This window comes from Polyergus mexicanus, unplaced genomic scaffold, assembly GCF_030449975.1.
Source record: "Polyergus mexicanus isolate NDT 795.1 unplaced genomic scaffold, iyPolMexi1.0 SCAF_18, whole genome shotgun sequence".
NCBI classification, from domain to species: Eukaryota; Metazoa; Arthropoda; class Insecta; order Hymenoptera; family Formicidae; genus Polyergus; species Polyergus mexicanus.
The window spans coordinates 2,023,916-2,043,385 of NW_027223338.1; the positions used below are offsets into that span (position 1 = coordinate 2,023,916).

General features: G+C 37.5%; 2 protein-coding genes across 4 annotated transcripts; one reads left to right on the forward strand and one right to left on the reverse strand.

Moving 5' to 3' along the window:
- Window positions 1–4,226: 4,226 nt before the first annotated feature.
- Window positions 4,227–14,990, forward strand: Garz (Sec7 domain-containing protein garz). The gene is made up of 15 exons (XM_070311060.1): window positions 4,227–4,487; window positions 4,717–4,915; window positions 4,986–5,213; window positions 5,289–5,395; window positions 5,465–6,029; window positions 6,094–6,464; window positions 6,557–6,734; window positions 6,810–6,925; window positions 7,015–7,206; window positions 7,281–7,616; window positions 7,694–7,902; window positions 7,988–8,233; window positions 8,308–8,806; window positions 8,886–11,027; window positions 11,359–14,990. Exons 1-15 carry the CDS (start codon window positions 4,365–4,367, stop codon window positions 11,455–11,457), a joined length of 5,610 nt encoding a protein of 1,869 aa, XP_070167161.1. The 5' UTR covers window positions 4,227–4,364; the 3' UTR covers window positions 11,458–14,990.
- On the reverse strand, window positions 12,150–18,652 carry LOC138941411 (zinc finger CCHC domain-containing protein 24). Of its 3 annotated transcripts, none has more exons than XM_070311062.1 (4): window positions 16,968–18,643; window positions 15,724–15,972; window positions 13,887–14,051; window positions 12,150–13,213 (listed from the first exon to the last, which is right to left on the reverse strand). In XM_070311062.1, the coding sequence occupies exons 1-4, from the start codon at window positions 17,148–17,150 to the stop codon at window positions 13,091–13,093; spliced, it is 720 nt and encodes a 239-aa protein (XP_070167163.1). In that variant the 5' UTR covers window positions 17,151–18,643; the 3' UTR covers window positions 12,150–13,090. The 3 variants fall into 3 exon arrangements, with proteins under 3 accessions (XP_070167163.1, XP_070167162.1, XP_070167164.1); XM_070311061.1 differs by lacking the exon at window positions 12,150–13,213 and having other exon boundaries at window positions 13,435–14,051; window positions 16,968–18,131; window positions 18,483–18,651; XM_070311063.1 differs by lacking the exon at window positions 12,150–13,213 and having other exon boundaries at window positions 13,435–14,051; window positions 15,724–15,924; window positions 16,968–18,652.
- Window positions 18,653–19,470: the final 818 nt, after the last annotated feature.

Sequence of the window (19,470 nt, forward strand, 5' to 3'; positions counted from 1 at the left end):
ACTTTAATTTTAATCCTTTTCGTTTTAGGCCTATCTGGCAAAGGAAAACTTATAAGCATCTCGCATTACACAACATGCTACTATATAATATTAATTATACATATGGAAAGAAAACCAAAGTATTCGTACATAGTATTTACTTATTAATTAATTGTACTTACTGTCTGTTACTACCAAATCTCTATAACTCAATATGTTACTCTGTTTAGCAAAGTTCTTCAGCTGGGATTGCATACGGTACAGTTCAAACTCCTATACTTTGTACTCGATATATAATTATTATTTTTCCATCGTGCGAGCAAGCAATGGAGATCCCCGATCAATCTCTTAGTAGGATCTTTTTTAATGGGTAAATATGTATTGCTGTCTTTAAACAAATCCAACATTTTGGAAAGATACGTATTTTTATCCATTGCTACTGTGACATTTCCTTTATCAGCCCTCGAGAAAATGATATTTGGATTATCCTGCATAAATTTCTTAGTGATTATGGAAGCGTTAATTAAGATTTTGTTTACTGATGAATTACGGGTGTTGGAATGAGAAAATTTATTTATTATCTGGAGAGATCTGTTTCTGATGGTGAGTCGAATGTTAACAGGAAGTCTGCTAATATAGATATTAGCAGATTTATCAGGAAGTCTGATAATCTAGATATTACAGTCTTTGCTTTTCTTTTTGTGCACAGCCCTTTTAATTAATTTGTTCTATATATCTTCCTTATGCCTATTAATTTTCCCTCCTTGCCTCCTCTTCTCTTCGTCTCTCTACCTCTTTTCTTCTTTCTACTATTTCCTTCATTTGTTCTAATCCTTTTCCTTCCTCGTTAATAGAACTTAAAATAAGTTCTGTCTTATACTTATTGTCTCCACGCATTCATATATAATATGTTCTGCCTTTTCCTCTTTTTCTCCGCATATCCTACACATCTTATCTTCCTGTTTCACCCTGTGTAGCCTCGCATTCATCTCATTTCCTGTCCTAAATCTTGTAACCTTACTCCTGTCCTTTGCCTTTCTCCTGTCCTCTAAGTATTTTGGGATCGTGTCTCCTCTGATTTCCTTGTATAATTCAATATACCTTGATTCTTCTATCTTCTTAGTTCTCTCTTCCTCTGTTCTTTCCATTATGCCCTTCCTAATCTTCTCCTCTGCTGTTTCTCCATTCTCCTCTTCCCTTATTTTCTTCAATTCTCGCTCACTTATTCCAGCCCAGTCCGGTGTCTCCCTTCTCTTTCTCTCCCATCTGCTGACTTCTCCTTCTCCGATCCTTTTATCCATCTCCATCATGCAATTTTTAATTATCTTCTTGTCCGAAGTTCTATCTTTTTGTTCATACCTTGCCGCTCTCTTTATACTTCTCAAACTAATATTTATCAATTTACATTTATCCTCCAGAATATGATTGGGTGTTACTTTCTCCAGACCCAGAATCCATTTCACATACTTTCTCTGTATCCTATCCATCCTTTCGTCTCTATATCAACCCCACACCTTCGCCCCATATAATGCTACGCTGTTCACTAGTGCGTTAAACATTTTCATTCTTCTTCCGAAATCTTTGCTGAAAATTCTCTCTTTTATGCTCCATGTGTTCATCGCCACCATAGCTTTCCTGTAACCTTCTCTTATCTGTTTTTCTGGTCCTCTATTCTTCTGTAAAATATATCCTAAATACTTTATCTCTTTCACTTCCTCGATCTTTTCCTCTCTCCACGTCCAGCTCCTCTCCTTCTTCTTTCCTCTTCCTTTTTCGAATACCATCACCTTCGATTTTTCTGCGCTTAGTGTTAATTTCTTTCTTTCCAGGTATTTTCTGAACCTTTTTATCATGTCTTTCAGCTCTCCTTCCGTTTCTGCCAACAAAGCAATGTCATTTGCATATATTATGGACTCTATATTATGGTCTCTCTGTTTACCTTTATTCCCCCGATCTGCCCTCTTCTCATTTCCTCTTCTGGATCCCCAATATAGATGTTGAACAGCGTTGGGCTTATGGGACAATCTTGTCTGACTCCTTTTTCCGTCCAAAAAATCTCACTTTCTTCCTTACCTATTCTAATTGTATTCTTCGTTACTTTATAAATCTCCATTATTCTGTTTCTTAGCTTATTGCTTATCCCTATCTTCTTTATTCTCTTGTTTAAAATTTCTCGGTCCACCTTGTCAAACGCTGACTTGAGATCTGAGAAAAACGCAAACACTTTCTCTCTTGGTTTCCTCTCTATGTACCATGAAGTTCAGCAAGTATATAGCGTTGCTTGTCCCTCTACCTTTCCTAAATCCAAACTGTGTCTCCTCATTTTCTCTTTCATTTCCTCTTTCAGCTTCTCATTTAGTATACTTGCGTATATCTTGTAACTCGTATCTAACAGCGTAACTCCTCTATAATTTTTGACCTCCTTAGTGTCTCCTTTCTTAAATATTGGATATATGACCCCCTTCTTCCAATCTTTTGGAATGCTTTTTTCTTCCCACACTTTATAATACGTTTTTTTGCCTTAGAAAAAGTTTATTTTAAGTATTTTTGAAACTTTTTTCTTCTTCTATTTCTTCTTTTCACTAGCGTGTCTCTTGGAACTTTGATTAATCCTATCTCCAGCATGCTGAAGCCAATTTTTTATTACATTTTGGACAGAATGCAAAGAAATTTTTTCTCTAATATCGATGATTACTTCTGAAAAAATTTTGTTACAAAAATTAAATAATAAATTGATTAAAATAAAATTATTAAAATTATAAATTTTGTTATACATTTATTATATATTTTCAGTATAAATATATTTTCTTGCTATTAATAATCAATTTTTATTTTCATAAAAACATAATGACAAAATAAAAAAATAGCATTACATATGTGCGCGCGCGCGCGCGCGTGTAATATGTGTGCAACATGTGTAATGCTTTTTAATTAAATAATATTAATATATTATTAATTTTGATATATTAAAATAAAATATAAGAAAACATAAATACCGATAATGACGTCAATAAATTTCATATATCTCGTTTCAATAGTTTCTTTCTGTCCTATGCGCCGCACATACACATTGTCTCTCAAGGCGTATTTGCACACTCAAGCGAATAATCGTACATGAGCGCTGCGAACGCGCCTTGAGGGACAAAATCGCTTTGCGTGTGTGCGTGCGAACGTACGTACGTGAGAGTCTGACAATGAAACTTATGATGATGATAATGATGAAGAACGAAAAATGTCACATTTCTGATATACGATTATCATTCCTCAGGATTTACTGCACCAATCTTATTCAAACTGGTCGCAATCGAAAGCTTGCATCCACATTGTATAAGAAAAGTGCTGTTAGATTTTTGATTAACGGCTTGGTTCCTGACGAATTTTAATCGAAAGTTTATTAGACGTAAAACTCCGGATAAGCTACTTGGTAGCTTCGTGGCCCCTGTGCATAGGCAAATCGTTGACAAGCCAAAACGTTTTTTTTATATACTTGGTGTCGCGACGCTACCGCGTCGCTTGATGTACCCGGAATCTTTGAGTTTAAATCCAACTTTAATTAAGAAGACCGATTGGAATGATTGTGCATGTTTGTCGATATTTATTTAAATTTATATAAATATTGCTCAATTTTAGAAATTAGTTTTTTTATAATTTTTTAATCGATATTTATATACAGGCGGGATATTTATATATACAAGGATATTTATATATCCAAGGATAACTACAAGGATATTTATATATACATCGATATTTATATATAATTATATATACATTATTTTTTTCTATAATGCTTAATAAAGGAGTTATTATTGAGTAAAGTCTTGTCAATCAGCGCCGACTTTTAACCCGACGCACGTCAGTGAGCCGTCCGTCTGTTAGTGTGCGTCGCCGTAGCGACGGAGCGTTCACGCACACTACCAGACGCGCGGCTAAAGATCGAGGCTGATTGGCCAGACTTTACTCAATAATAACTTCTTTATTAAGCGTTATAGAAAAAAATGTTACAGGACTTTTCTGTTCAGTTTACCGTGCTCTGTTTGCTCACGAGCATTGTCAAGGGTGCTTTGGGACACCCTGTATATATATATATATATATTGTAGAATTCTTTTTTATAAATGTAGGCGAAGAGATTATTCTCGATATTAATATCGATTAATCGAATATAGTAGTTCTAATTTGCGAGACTCGTGGGTCGACGATGGTTGACAGTGGTCGATGATTATCGTGTTGGAAGTTGGAAGTGGTGGCAAGTGGCAAGTGGCAAGTGGCTCTTCTTGATACTTGACGTATGCTGACGAACATTTGGCGAATGTGGCAAATTATTTGACTGTGATAGCCGTAAGGTTTCTCGCGATCCCGTCATGACATAGCGACAAAATCACGCGAAATGAACAGAACCGCGAGATCCGTAGGACCCTGTAGAGGCGGCTTGTACGTCGTCGAGGGCGAAGTATGCCTCCTGGTGACGGCAATGCGGCGAGGTGCCCGATGGTCGTCGCACTCTCACCAGGTTAGAATAGCCCGAGTTTTGTCTCTCCTTTATTAACTCTTTTTACTAATAAAATAATTCGTGTTATGTGTATTGAGCATTTCTATTTTTGTTTCTGTCAAATCAGACAGGTTGCAGAAATCGCTCTAGTGATTTATTGATTTTGACACTTGTATAAATTTGATAGGGACTATTGACATTATGATAGAGATCTGGAAAGTGTATTTTAATGGTATAATTCAATTTATAGGATGACGATCAGGATACTTTAATGAAGGGCTTGAATACCTTGAAGGAAGTATTAAACGAGCACAGAGATCTGTCTCAGTTGGAACCTGCAGTTTTTCTTACTCCCTTCTTGGAAATTATAAGATCGGAGGAAACCACAGGACCCGTGACGAGTCTAGCGCTATCTGCTGTTAATAAAATAATTTCTTATGATCTTGTTGGTTAGTCTCAATTGTTGTAATAACTACAATCTTTGTTTCTTTTGTGCTCTAATACATAATTTTTTTTTAGATGCTAATCATTCTGCCATAGCTTCTTGTGTAGAGACTATAGCAGATGCTGTTACGCATGCGAGATTTGTGGGCACCGATGCATCCGGTGATGGAGTGGTCCTTATGAGAATCTTACAGGTATTGAGAGCTCTAATGCTTTCACCTGCGGGCGATCATCTTTCCAATGAAAGTGTATGCGAAATTATGCTGAGTTGTTTTAGGATATGTTTTGAAACACGTCTTAGTGGTGAGTTTTACTGAAGACAGTTTCACATTTCTGCTGACAAATTGCAAATGAATGAATCAAATATCTTCTTTGCAGAAATACTTAGAAGAACGGCAGAGCATTGTCTAAGAGATATGGTGCAACATTTATTCATCAGATTACCTCAGTTTGTCGATGATACTAGAATCTTGCCAAATATGAAAGTAAGTTTTGTAAGTTGCGATTTAGAATACATATCTACGTGCAAAATATAACATCTTATTTTTTAACAGAAAATGAGGACAAACAGTATAGAAAATACTCGTAGCAAAAATAGAAAACATAAAAGTTATACAAAACAAAAGTCCAAGTCCATTACGGATGACGTCGATGAAAAGGAGCCGCTTATTCTGACTTCGGTTGACAGAATACGAGCGACTCACTTGGCCACTACGCCCGTTTCACCAGTCGGCAATATTGTTGATATGCAAGGATCTTTAGATCATGGAAGTATTGATAGAAACGAGGACGAAAAAAGTGAGAGCAGGATTGATACTAGCAAGGATAGTAACATTAACAAATGTAGTAAAACAGTGGATAATCAGGAGACGAATAAGAAGCGAGAGAATGATAGAGAAGTAAACACTAGTGATGTTAAAAACGAGACAGAAATGACAGAGATTAACGGCGTGTCTGAAAATGTTAAAAATGAAAATAAAACTGTAGCTCCAACAGAAACTAAGATTGTAACTTCAATAGAAACTAAGATCGTAGAGAAAGAAGATGCAGTCGATGAAAAAAATACGATAAATGAAACGTCTGAATCTTCTGTCAAGCAATCTGTGTCAGAAAATCAAGGTACTTGTCACTTTAAAAAATAAATCAATTTTTAAACTTTTATTTTATAAATAATTGTGTACAGGTGACGAAAAAAAAAGTATTGATTTAGCGCAATCTCCGATCAGTAGTGTGGAAGACTTGTCGATAGATGAAAGCACATGTAAGGTGTCTAAAGCGAAAGAGCCCGAACAAATCGAGGAGTACGTGAACAGTCAGGGTGTTCGATTTATTCCACTGCAACAGCGCGCGCCATACGGCGCGTTGTGCGTTCGCGAACTGTTTAGATTTCTCATTTCCCTGTGCAGTCCCCTCGACAAGCAAAATAACGAAATTATGATTCACTTGGGTCTTAGCTTATTGCAAGTGGCATTGGAGATTGCCGCCGATTCTCTTTCAAACTTCTCATCTTTACTCACGCTCGCGAAGGACGACTTGTGTAGAAATCTTATCTTGGTAAATGAAACAATTAAGCGTCATAATTATATTTAATATCATGTATTAACACAATGTGATAAATATTGTAATATCTTGTATTTATGTAACAGCTGCTTGGAACGGACAGATTATCGATCCTCGCTGTAGATCTTCAAGTGTCATTTCTACTATTTGAATCGCAAAGAGAACACCTAAAATTCCAACTGGAACATTATTTAATTAAATTAATGGAAATTGTTCACTCTGAATCTAATAGGATATTATATGAACAACGAGAATTAGCGCTTGGTACGTGTCTTAACTTTGTAATATCATACAGTATGTGATATTAATAATGTAAAATTTTATTTTTATGATTTGCAGAAGCTATAGTAAGATTGTGGAGAATACCCGGTTTACCCGCTGAGTTGTATTTAAATTACGATTGCGGACTTTACTGCACAAACATGTACGAGGAACTTATGAAGATGTTTTCTAAGGTATATACATTGTTTCTCTTATATTTTATTATTTATTACTAATTAATATACTGAAACTTTATATCTCTTTCTGAAAATTTCCTTCATAGAATGTTTCTATACCAATAACTACCAGCATGTATAGTATGCAATTGATTTCTTTGGATGCTATAATAATGTTGATTGCTGGTATGGAAATTCGTTGTAAAGGTAGCAAAGAATTGTGCAAGCCGTCACGTCACGAAACATCGTCGAATCTTCCCACACGCGAAAATCTGCTCGCTATAAAAGCGAGTAAACGGGTAAGTAATCGTTTCTTTTTCAAATTTCGATGTAATAGGCTACAATAAACTAGATCTTTTTTTATTAAATCCAGTGGTTGGTCCTTGGCACAGAGAAGTTTAACGAGAATCCGCGGGAGGGTATTGCAAAACTTATGGAGCATGGTCTTCTGGGCGGTACTCCTGGTCACTCAGATCCCGAAAGAGTCGCAAAACTTCTAAAAGAAAATCCCGGTTTGGACAAAAAAGCGATAGGTGAATACATCAGCAAGAAGGAAAACAAAAATATTCTCAATTATTTTGTGCATAATTTTGATTTGAGAAATACAAGAATTGATCAAGCTCTGCGACTTTATCTGGAATCGTTTAGATTACCTGGAGAAGCCCCTCTTATATCTCTTCTACTCGAAAAATTTGCCGAACATTGGCATGTGAGTACATGTATTCAAATAATTATTGAAAATAACGTGAATGTAAAATTAGACTAACCGATTATTGCTATTTTTAGGACAGCAATGGTAAACCGTTTGCTTCAGCCGATGCTGCCTTTACATTAGCTTATGCAGTAATTATGTTAAATGTTGATCAACATAATTATAATGTAAAGAGGCAAAATAATCCCATGACTGCCGAGGAATTCAAGAGAAATTTGAAAAAAATTAACGGCGATGCTGATTTTGATCAGGATATGCTCGATGACATATATACTTCAATTAAGTAAGTATTATACAAAAGTAGGTTATGATTGTATGTCAGGCTTATATTTCAGAATTGTATAAATATTATTAATTTGTTATTTTAGAGGGGAAGAAATTGTAATGCCGGCCGAACAAACCGGTTTAGTGAAGGAAAATTATCTATGGAAGGTTTTACTGAGAAGAGGTTCCGGACCTGAGAGCATGTATCTGAAAGTAGGCAATTCCGGCGAATTCATCGACAGAGATTTGGCTGAGCACGCGTGGGGTCCGATCATTAGCGCTCTTTGTCGAGCTTATGATAAAACGCCGGACAGATCGTTGCAACGCAAAGTCGCCCAAACATTTCTCAGGTTTGTTACACTCAATCTTCTAAATATCTATCATAAATATGTTCTTATGTACTAACTGGACTTTCTTTTTTCAGTTGCGCGGCGATCAGTGCTCACTATAGCATGTGCGGCGACTTGGATACGCTCATAGTGAGCCTCGGCAAATTCACGAGTCTGATAATTGGCGCGAAACCCGAACAAGTAGTTCTGCACCTCGGTGGAAGCTCAAAGTCACAATTGGCCGCTCGCACTCTTTTCAAGATCACGCATTTACACGGAGATGCTTTGAGAGCGTCATGGAAGAACATTATTGATTGTCTGCAATCGCTCTATGAAGCGAGATTGTTGCCGAAAAATCTCACGGAGGCGGAGGACTTTATCGATCCATCCGGCAAGATATCTCTACTCCGGGAACCGACCACGCCTAAAACTTCACCAGGTGATCAAGGAATATTTTCTACCTTTTATTCCTATATCGCCATGGATACATCGCGTTTAGCACATCCTGCTGAAGCAACCGCGCGAAAAAAAGCCGTGGAGTTTATTGCCAATTGTTATCTCAAGGAAATTATCGAAGAAAGCAAATTCTTTCAGGTAAATCGATGTTTGATAACATATAACAGTTTATTTACAATTTGAATTGCATGTTGACAATTATCCTTATATTTTACAGAGTGAATCGCTCAATTCTCTGGTTGGTGCTTTAGTATCGGTAAATCCTAATGACGAAGATATATCTATATTTATATTGGAATTATTGCTAGAAGTAACTATACAGAATCGCGACAGAGTAACGTGTATCTGGCCAGTCGTTCAGGGTCACTTAGATCGCTTGTTGACGATGGCGGCACGTGAGAACCATCCTTATCTCCTTGAGCGAGTAGCCGTGGGTATGCTGAGACTTGCTATCAGACTTTTACGCGGCGAAGAGTTTGCATGTTTGTCTCCTCTACTACCTCTAACCTATCTGCCATCCGCGACGACCGCGCCATTGGCTCGGCAGATTGCCTACGGTCTATTCGAACTATTGAAAACAGGTGCCGCAAATATTCATAGTGCCGAGGATTGGAAGGTGGTGTTCAGTTTGCTGGAATGTGCAGGTGCCGGCGCATTAGCACCAAAACGGTCCAACACTGTGCTGGATGAAACAACAAACGCTCGTACATCAGTTTTGGATCCCAGGCCCATTAGTCCCGTGCCGGAATGGGTGCTAGTGTCGCCGACCGGCACTGAAGCACCACTTCCGGTAGCCGCTGATACGATAGTACTGGTGCGAGATTTGCAGCCTCACGACTCGGCAGCGTTTGTCAAGTGCTGTGAAAGCCTGAATTTTTTGGTACGTGACATGGCGCATGTGACACCGTTCAACTTTGACCTGTGCGTCAATTGCGTGAGAACATTTGCCGAAGCGGTACTGCAATGTGCGGGCAAGCGAAATAAAGTGTGCAATTCCGCGGAGGACTCACCCGGTTATCAGCAAAGTCCGGTACAGCTGTTGGATCTGATGCACACGTTGCACACGAGAATTGCACAGGTATTCCGATGGTGGGCGGAAGAGGGTAGCATCGATGACGGAATATCCCTATGGCCGCAAGCTTGGCGACCGTTGCTGCAAGGTATCGCGCGACTCTGCTGCGACGCCCGTCGGCCAGTGCGCACGGCAGCGATAACATATCTTCAGAGCACTTTATTAGCGCACGATCTGGCACAACTTACTGCTATAGAATGGTCGCAATGTCTCGAGGAAGTATTGTTTCCGTTACTAGCACAATTGTTGGGTCCTATCGCGTCCAACGATCCTGTCGGCATCGAAGAAACAAGAGTCAGAGCCGCAATGTTATTATCTAAGGTATTTCTTCACCATCTTACTCCTTTACTGACTCTACCCGGTTTTCTGCCGCTGTGGTTGACGGTGCTGGAGCTTCTACGTGCGTACATGCATGCCGACAATAGCGAGCTTCTGTTCGAGGCGATTCCTGAATCGTTGAAGAATATGTTGCTGGTGATGTCGTCGGCCAACGTTTTGGCGCCAAGTTCCAATCTCTGGGCGCCCACATGGAGAGCGATTGATGCGTTCTTGCCGAATCTAAAAACGGAACTCTTTCCAGAACCGCCGATCGCGGTGTTGCCATCTCCGCAGCTACCGCCGCAACAACCTTTGCAACAACCGTCGCAACAACCGCAAGTCATCAGTTTGGTTGGCCAACAACAGCCGCCATCTTTTCCGGGATCTATAGCGCCGCAACCAGAAAGTACTACTCTTCTTTCAACCGATACCGAGTGCTCTAATGAAAATAACACGGACGTGAAAACCGTAACGCAGCCAGTCGACATTCTCAACTCTGTACAATCCGGCGGTGTTCCGATCCCGATTTCGTTACCGAGTTTGGTATACAACGCTGAAGGTAAAGAGTCGCAGCAAGTGATCACTCTAGTTAGCCAACCACCGCCCAGTGTCTCTAGTCCAGTCGCGGTGCAGCCTACTGCTCAGAATATCTTTGATATTTGCTACTCGGCGAACTCTTTGATGGATAAAACGGACGAACGACAACAACAGCAGCAACAATCTCAACCGGTATCGCTAAACGAAGAAAACTACAGCAGGTCGTTGAGGAGCACGACGCAAAATATTGAACAAACCAATGAGAATCAAGATTTGATTCTCGCGATGAGAAAATACGAATGGAAACAGCAACAACAACAACAACAAATGTTAATGCAACAGTGCACACAGCACACACAATCGTACGAACAATCGGCGCAGTATCAGCATTCGGCGATGGAAGGCTCTCCCTATCGCGTGGATCCATCTGAGGTGAATCAATGTCTTACATCTTAACAGGATCTTATGAGTCAGGGTAGCCGATTAATTCAAATAAAACAAATAAGCGTTTGCTTTGTATCGATTAAACGATTCAATTTTTTACAAGTTAACGCTAAATTAACGTTACGTTAAGTAACGTTAACATAAAAATATTTGATATTATCTTTATGCGGACATTTAAAATTGTGAGTTGTGATCTCTATAATCATTCACAATTTTATCTTGATATAATTATATCTCATTAGAGAAGAAATGAGATAGTTTGCTCATTTGTTCTTCCGATTGATGTGTGGTGGAATGTAACTAAGTGTTCTGTTTGCAGACAACGACAGTAGATTCTACAGGGACGATGATTAACTCCACGGCGTATTTTAGCGAGGATCCGGCGGCGGATCTTCTCTTCGTCGTCACTAATCCTTGACCACTGTATATTTTTTATGTAAATTGTATTATATAAAACATTTCTACGATGCGTGTGATCATGTTTTGTGTAGATGAGGAACTCACTCTCTCGATTGAACGAGGGAAAATACGTAGTATAAATATAAAGTTGTCATATCTTTGGTTTGTATATTTGTCACTCATTATATACAAATAATACATATGTATCATAACGTGTCTTACTCTGTCAAGATTATCATTTATAAAATGCATAATCTTGGCAATAACAATGACAACATATATAATATAGCTCTCGACACCGCTTTTAGCACTCGATATGTACTTTTGTTTAATTTCTCTTTTGCATCACCGATAAAAGAAGTTCTCTTCATGAAAAGCCAAATGCATAGGCCAAAATTATCTGAAGAAACGATTGATCAATTTCTTGCGATTAATGTTTTTATCAACGTGTTATATGTGTTTTACGTAGAATGATGCGAGTCGAATAATATCTCTCATCAGATATCTATTCTTACAAATTCTATTTAAACATTTACAAATTCTATTTATAACTGCAGGTGAGAAAATTCTCTTTTCTCTCTCTCACGTCTGCATGGATAGTCACGTATATTAGATTTGTACCTGTTCAATGCCATTTTTAGAGAGAACTAATCGACAGTGATTTCGCTAATCGAAGATCAAAAACAAAATTTGCAATTTTTGTGAGTTCAGTTTGAGAATGTTGTTGAAATATGCGAAAAACGACTATGTACTGTACATCATCGTCATGTTTCCGGATAAATATAGGCATCATTCTCGTCTAGCCAAAAATCTGCAATCAAAAACTGAATTCCTAGCAAAATTGTATCGATTTCAATTACCGTATCGTAACTTATACTTTGAACGCAACTTGAATGTTTCTTCATTCTCGCTATATCGTATCCCGATCTGTACATATGCAAATAATATATTGAATAATAAGAGATTTATACATGCACCATTGTTTGCAAGCTCCTGAATCCGTTGAACAAGACATATCTCGATGATGATTTGCGTTTCATGTAACTCGAAATGATTGTGACTTGTGAAACTTTCGTTTATGATCGTTACTGCTCGCTATTAATTATTATTAAAATTCTTAAAGGATCAAAATATTATATCCCTGAGAATGATGCTTTCGTTTTTCACTCGCGTTTCCCTATACGCGACAGTGTGCTGCTTGTCAAATATCGATAAGTCGAAAAAAATTATGTTGCTGGTGCACATTCTTATGCACACTTTGTATCTGTGTAGATAATTGTTCAACTAAGTAATACATAATAGATCGAGAGAGTGTCGCGCCTTCTTAAATCGCGATCTTTACCAAAGATCATACGATGAAAAGCTCCTTTCTCTCATTGTAATTGTACATAAAAATATATCCGTTTATTTCTCTCGTGCAATATGTATATGTAAATTCGTTCGTCTTTAATCTCTCACGATAGAGATGGGCGCTCTATCATGTGTCTAGATTTACATCCAAGTGATCCGATACCGGTTTAACATATATCGAACATGACGGATTTCTCAGATTTGTTTTCTTTTTTTTTTTCAGTTCATCCCGATAGAACGTTTTCTTCTCTCTTCCTTAGTACGATTAGACAATTAATAAATTGGACGGAATTCAATTGTCACTAGGTTATTATTGCGCTGCGTCTGCAATAATAGCCCAACGTTTTACACTTCTCGCAGAGGTGCTGAGGATGGACCTTGCTTTGATCGGACACGTCCAGACCATCGGGTTTTTCCAACGGCCTCTGAAAATAATACGAGCGATTTTATTGCCCACATTCTAGGAGTGTTTGACGAGAATAGCGAGTTAGTCGCGTTCTTGCAAGAATATTTCGATTTTCTTATTTTATGTAAGAGAGGGAGAGAAATAGAGAGAGAGAAAAAGAAAGAGGGATATATATATATACTCTATTAATATTATTTATATTATCCATATATTGTATTTTTTAATATTATATAACGTTATTTATTAATTTCAATGTTGTTAATTAGATTATAATATAACTCGTTGTATGACTTTATTATATATAAAATATACATGTAAATCAAAGAGATTTATAACTATACAACGATTCTCGCATCGGTTACGTCTAGACGATTTGCTCGCGGCGTAGCTAAGGTTTGATTATAATAGAAATTTGCGAGCGTCTTTTGTGAAATTTGTAACGTAACGATTACCGATGACTCTTCGCGCGACCGGATATTTCTGCACACCGGGCGGCAAGAGCGAGCGAGCGCGATTATGCGACTATAATTAGCTTTTCCGTTGGTTTACGCGAGATTTCGTTCTCTCGGTCGCGTAATATTTCGAGAGAGTAGAAAGCGGTTCCAAGCATCTTTTATCAAGTCCGATTGGGAAAGGGACTTCGTCTGCTGGATATCTCGACCTAATCGAGGAGACGGATCCTTCTCGCTCACCTGCTTATGAGGATACACGTTTATATGACACTTGATGCACTCTTGGCCCATATTGGCCCAGCTGTTGCCCGACATCCACTTGCGCTTGCATTTCGGACACTTGTATTCGCCGAAGCACCGCTTCTTGCCCTGATACGGCGTCAGGCCCTCGCCCTTCGGTCGCGCCTGCGGAAATTAAAAGAGTGAGACATTTCCTAATTGCCGAACACAAAATGCAATTTTTGCCACGATTGAACAATTAAATCGATCGCCGAAAATTCCTCGCGGAGTCGTCGATCGGTTCGTTTCTTTTTGCATATGGTGTGGTTATTGCGTGAAATCCAAAAGTAATCGCATCTTGCGCTATTCCAGCATCTGTATATCGAGTAATATAAGAAATAATAATCAAAAGATTTTGGAGACACGTGCGAGAACCTAGTTCAATGACATATATGTATATATATATATATGTGTAGTTTTCGGAAGGATATCATTTCACCTTTTAAATCTTATTTCTTCTCTCTTGAAGAAACATTCGTTGAACATCGAATATTCATCTCGAATTAATTAATTAGAGTTATCAATTATTTTTCCGTTAAAATCATATTAAACTATCTTCCCTGTTCCTTACATTCATTGTATAATAGTGACGTGAAAAATGTCACCTCAGCCGGGAGAAGAGGCTTAATTGATACACTCTCATCGAGCATGTCGCGATGATTGACCATGTGACGTCATGTGTCCCAGAGATGCTGTTTGCTATGTCAATTAACGCTCAATTGAGCTACGAGTATCTCGCTGTTGTCACATCAAGGCACGCGCGTCGTTTACGAGTATCGCTAAACTGATGGCTCTTTACGACGATTTTGCGTCCGTGAAGATTTATCTCTGACAATGAATCATTTCGAAAGAGAAAGAAGAGAGATTCCCTCTCACGTTCTATCATTAATTATTTAATCTTTTTGATTGTGACAGAGTAGTAGACTTATTTGAACAGATTTGCATAGTAAAAAGTTGGCGACATAATTGGAACTATATATTTAAACGTTATTCCACGGATATTTATTCGAAATATAAAAGTTGTTTATAATCATTATATGTATATTATATTAATGTTGTATGTTATATGTTATATAAATTATTATTTTATTTATATATGCATTTTGTGTATATTTAAATACTTTGTAATTGTATGTGTGTGCGTGTGTGTGTACTAAAATGATTCAGAAAATTTTCTACAAAATATCCTGTTAATAGATAAAGTTTATATAATTATTCTACTTCGAAGGTCCGAATTTTTCAAACACCACTGATCGGGTTTAGATCTATTCTTCACTATTCTCGTCCGATTAGTCTCTATTGTATTGTTTGTATTCATTACTTAAATCGAAAATTAATCATTCCTTATATTATCACAGTAAAGTTTAAACAAAATGTATTTGGAACATTATTTTGTGTATTGCGCACATGCTTCTATGAGATAATATACGATAATAGATCGGAATTTTTGATGCAGACGATAGATTGTAATTGCACATTGAAATCTAGAATCGAATCAGATGATAAAGAGATAACTATTATATTCCGAAAGAGTCTTTAAGCTTTAATCTGCGATCGCAATCTTTAATATTCGAGCTTTAAGTTATCTACAGATTTTATCTACGTTATCTGCGATTTATTTGTATTCAAAATAATTATAAATTATAATGTATGGGTGGAAAATATTAATATATTTATTTTTAGAAATATTTAAAATAATGAATAAAAAAATATAATATAAATAATAAGTAAAAAGTAAATCTATGAAATCTTATTATTATTAAGAGGATATTGTAATTTTAATTCGAAAAGTACCGACCTGCGGGCAGTCCTTGATATAGTGACCTTTCTTGAAGCATAAGTGACACAGGTATGTCGACGGCGGCCTCTTGGTCTGTTTCTTGTCGCTTAAACTTAAGTCCGTAAAGTGTTCCGCTAAATCCGCAATATTCTCCGCCACGCTGCCTCGCATTGGCCTGATGGATCCGGACGGATTTAGCGAGCCTTGATGCAGATAAGTCTGCGACACGCCAGGAAAATTGTTCCAGATTGTAGGAAATAGCTTGCTCTAAAATATAAAGAATAATCCGCTCGTCGACTTACTAACAGTAATAAGCTCGCAAACAAAGGTCTCAAATAATTGCTTTTATTATTATTTTCTTCAGAGGCAAGTCTAGATGACACTTTTTGTAACTTTCTAACCCATACAGCACTGAAGCTTGCAACAACATTGCTGCAACATTGTAATATTGCATATTGCAGTTTAATGTTGCAGAAATATTGCAAAGACATTATTTTACAACATAACTTTAGCAATGTTACAGCAACATTCCGAAAATATTACAAAAAAAGTATTCAATAATCGCTAGTTCATTCGTTTACCACTATGCGGCGCATGTTGCGCTATCTATTCAAAAATTTGATAATAATTTTCTCATATGCAAAAGATACTTCAGATTTTAATAAATAAATTTTGAGATAATATAAAGACAAGAGAGATGTGAAAAAACTCGTATGCGTAAATTCACCACAATCTTTTTGCATCCGGATATCTGAATATTTCGGATACAAAGAAATTGTGAATTTACACAATTGCAAATTGAGTTTTTTCTTATTTCTCTTAGATATTCTCTGTCACTAAAGGAAATCGAATGTGTACTGAAAAATTTACATTTTATAATTTCGTTATTATTATAATACAGAAAAACTATATACACGCTAGATCCTGACTCTTACAGGCCTAATTTCTTATTATTTTTTTCATATGTTAAGGATATTATGTCGATAAATATACATAAAGCATTATTGCATATATATTATATTGCTATGTTGCTGCAATATTATATTGCAATATTTCTGTAGGCGGACATTTTACTGTTGCTGCAATATTATAACAACGTTGCAGCAACATTTCGCAATGTTTCTGCAACCTTGCGGTGCTGTATGGGAACGTACAATTCTTATTTTTCTATAGATTTATAATACGATTTGGAAATAAACTTTGCCCGAAGACAAAGACTTGGGATAAATCCTATTCTTCACGAATAATTCGCGGATGACTACCTGATCGAGTGGCTGCGATGGATTTTGCTCGGCGATGGCCAGATAGACCCAATTGAGCAAATGCGGTGGATAGGTCGACTGTTGAAGGGTCTTCTGATTCGGAGCACCCGCGCCGTAACTCATCCGAGTCGAGTCCTGCAATTGCATGCGTTGCACGGCAGGTGTCGGATGGCAAGCAGCCATATTTTTATCTAATCAGCCCGCAAGTTTATCGGTTCCTGTCTCGGATCGACGCGACAATTTTCTGATTGATATATCCCCGATGGTTGTTTACCACCTCCGTGTCCTGAGATCCGAGCGCGACGTTTTTTCCATTTAATTCTCTCATTCGAATTATCTTCTCATTAATCTCTTTCGAAACAATTTGGCGGATCACATCAATTGTCATAAAATTAATGATCAATATTCTCCCAGTTATTTTTTTTAAATAATTTTTCTTAAAAATATTTTAATTTCTCGATACAATGGTATTTGGATTTGCATCAACGATGCGATAGTTCATTCCGATGATCAGCGCAGACGATTTCTAATTTTGAAACCATCAGCGCGAAGCTTTTTATAGATGACAACTATTTATGTAACATTAAAAAAGAATTATTGCTTAAAACCAAAAAATTCTCCATAAAGATCGTCAACAAACAAGAACGCCATAATTTTGTCGCGTTGCAATTTTGAATACACATTAAAAATCTTCGTTTTCTATTATCCAGAATCGCCTGGAATTTCACTGATTTCGTCACGCTTGCCCACTGTCACTCCTCGTCAGACATTCTTTCAAGTCGACAGCGCATCGCGAAACCGCATCTTCTTGGAGGCACATTGAATGCATCCGAGCACTTTCGACTGAACAGACTCTTCAAAACGAGTATGTACTTAATGTTTGGAGAGGACGCTTTTACGCGTTTTCACGCACACCCGCATATCCCGCGTGTTGAACCCATCTTGTCTACTCATATGTTACCGAGATGTGTATATTCTTGTACGCACATATCGTGGAAGCGACCGGTCGTTTTCTCGGATTTTTCGACGCGATATTTTCGACTCGATATTTTTTGCTCCAAGGATATCGTTTCAGTTTGCCTCACTCGTGAAATCTTCTTGAGTCTACATTTTTGTATTAATCGTCAGGTACATCTGATCTGATTTTCAGTGCAAATCTCAACGCTAATTCAGAAAAAGATCTCGTTATTAAATTATATATTTTAATTTCTAATCAATCACATATCTTCTTGTGAGACCACATATTTTGTTGACATTTTTTATTCGTCGATCGCGTATGATATAATAAATATAATATAACGACGGATGTTCTCATCAGTTTCGACTCGCGGAAAGACGCATTACTATGACGTATTACTACGACGATTCTGAAGATATTGTAAAAATAAAAAAAATATATATATATAGAGAGAGAGTACTATGCCATTATCGATCGTGAAAGCGTTAAATTGCGACCCATTCTCCATGCGATTACCCGCGTCAAACTCACTGTTCGAAATTGAAACCGAAACTCACGCAATTTTCACGCGATCCCGCACACCTGAGGCCGCGAAGCTCGGAACGGGCCTCGATCGCGACGAGTGTGCTCGTTGCTCGAGTACGACGTGCCTGCTGCGCATCATATTAATGCACTGATGCCACCGAAGAGACGATCCGGCGTTGGACCAATATGTAAAAGCGAACGGACGTATATACATCGAGAGAGAGAGAGAGAGAGAGAGAGAGAGAGAGAGAAATAGCTGAGAAGAGAGCCCCGCCATGTGGTGCATCTATTTCCGTGCTTGCTCTCGGCCGACACGACGCCTCCGAATGGATCCCGACTCGAAGCGGCTCCTTCTTGCGCTGTTCTTGATGAATCTTTCCCGCGAAGCTACTCATGGTCGTGGCCCACGTGAGCTTGACAGACGCGCTCGCCTACGCACAACGCCCATCGAATATTTCTAGATACATCGATTGTTCCTCGATTTCTAAATATTTCTGCATATTTTTCGATATATCACTATTATTATTGTTGAAAAAAAGTTTTATTTAAAATATTTTTATTTATGTGTGTGTGTGTGTGTGTGTGTGTGTTGAACATTATAAGGTGTTATTATATCTTAAGTGTTATTGTTATATTTTTATTGTTTAATTCTATAGTTTTCATTATTATCTTTCGTCAAGACATTTTTATATAAGTAAGTTTTCTATAGGTGTTGATTATTATATGTATATACAGAATGTCATAAATTAGAAGTAACCCATGCAACACTAAAGCTTGCAACAACATTGCTGCAACATTGCAATAAAAAGTATTCAATAATCGCTAGTTCATTTGTTTACCGCTATGCGGCGCATGTTGCGCTATCTACTCCGCATTTAATTTTTAGTCACGGTGATTATATAAAGATTACAAAGAGCGGTTAATAAGATTAAAGATATAATAATTATTTTTATTAGTTTAAGTCGTATGATATGACCCCAATACAGGGGCTCAGACATATTCATCACAATCTTTTTGCAT

What these genes read in the sequence shown, in the direction of transcription:
- Garz (XM_070311060.1), top strand. Translation starts at nt 4,365, where the DNA reads ATGAACAGAACCGCGAGATCCGTAGGACCCTGTAGAGGCGGCTTGTAC. An exon ending in GGTCGTCGCACTCTCACCAG is followed by an intron (nt 4,488 to 4,716) that starts GTTAGAATAGCC and finishes TTCAATTTATAG; the next exon opens with GATGACGATCAGGATACTTT. An exon ending in GACATATATACTTCAATTAA is followed by an intron (nt 7,903 to 7,987) that starts GTAAGTATTATA and finishes TTGTTATTTTAG; the next exon opens with AGGGGAAGAAATTGTAATGC.
- LOC138941411 (XM_070311061.1), bottom strand. Translation starts at nt 17,150, where the DNA reads ATGGCTGCTTGCCATCCGACACCTGCCGTGCAACGCATGCAATTGCAG. An exon ending in CATCGCAGCCACTCGATCAG is followed by an intron (nt 15,973 to 16,967) that starts GTAGTCATCCGC and finishes TTTATATTTTAG; the next exon opens with AGCAAGCTATTTCCTACAAT. An exon ending in ATATCAAGGACTGCCCGCAG is followed by an intron (nt 14,052 to 15,723) that starts GTCGGTACTTTT and finishes TAATTTCCGCAG; the next exon opens with GCGCGACCGAAGGGCGAGGG.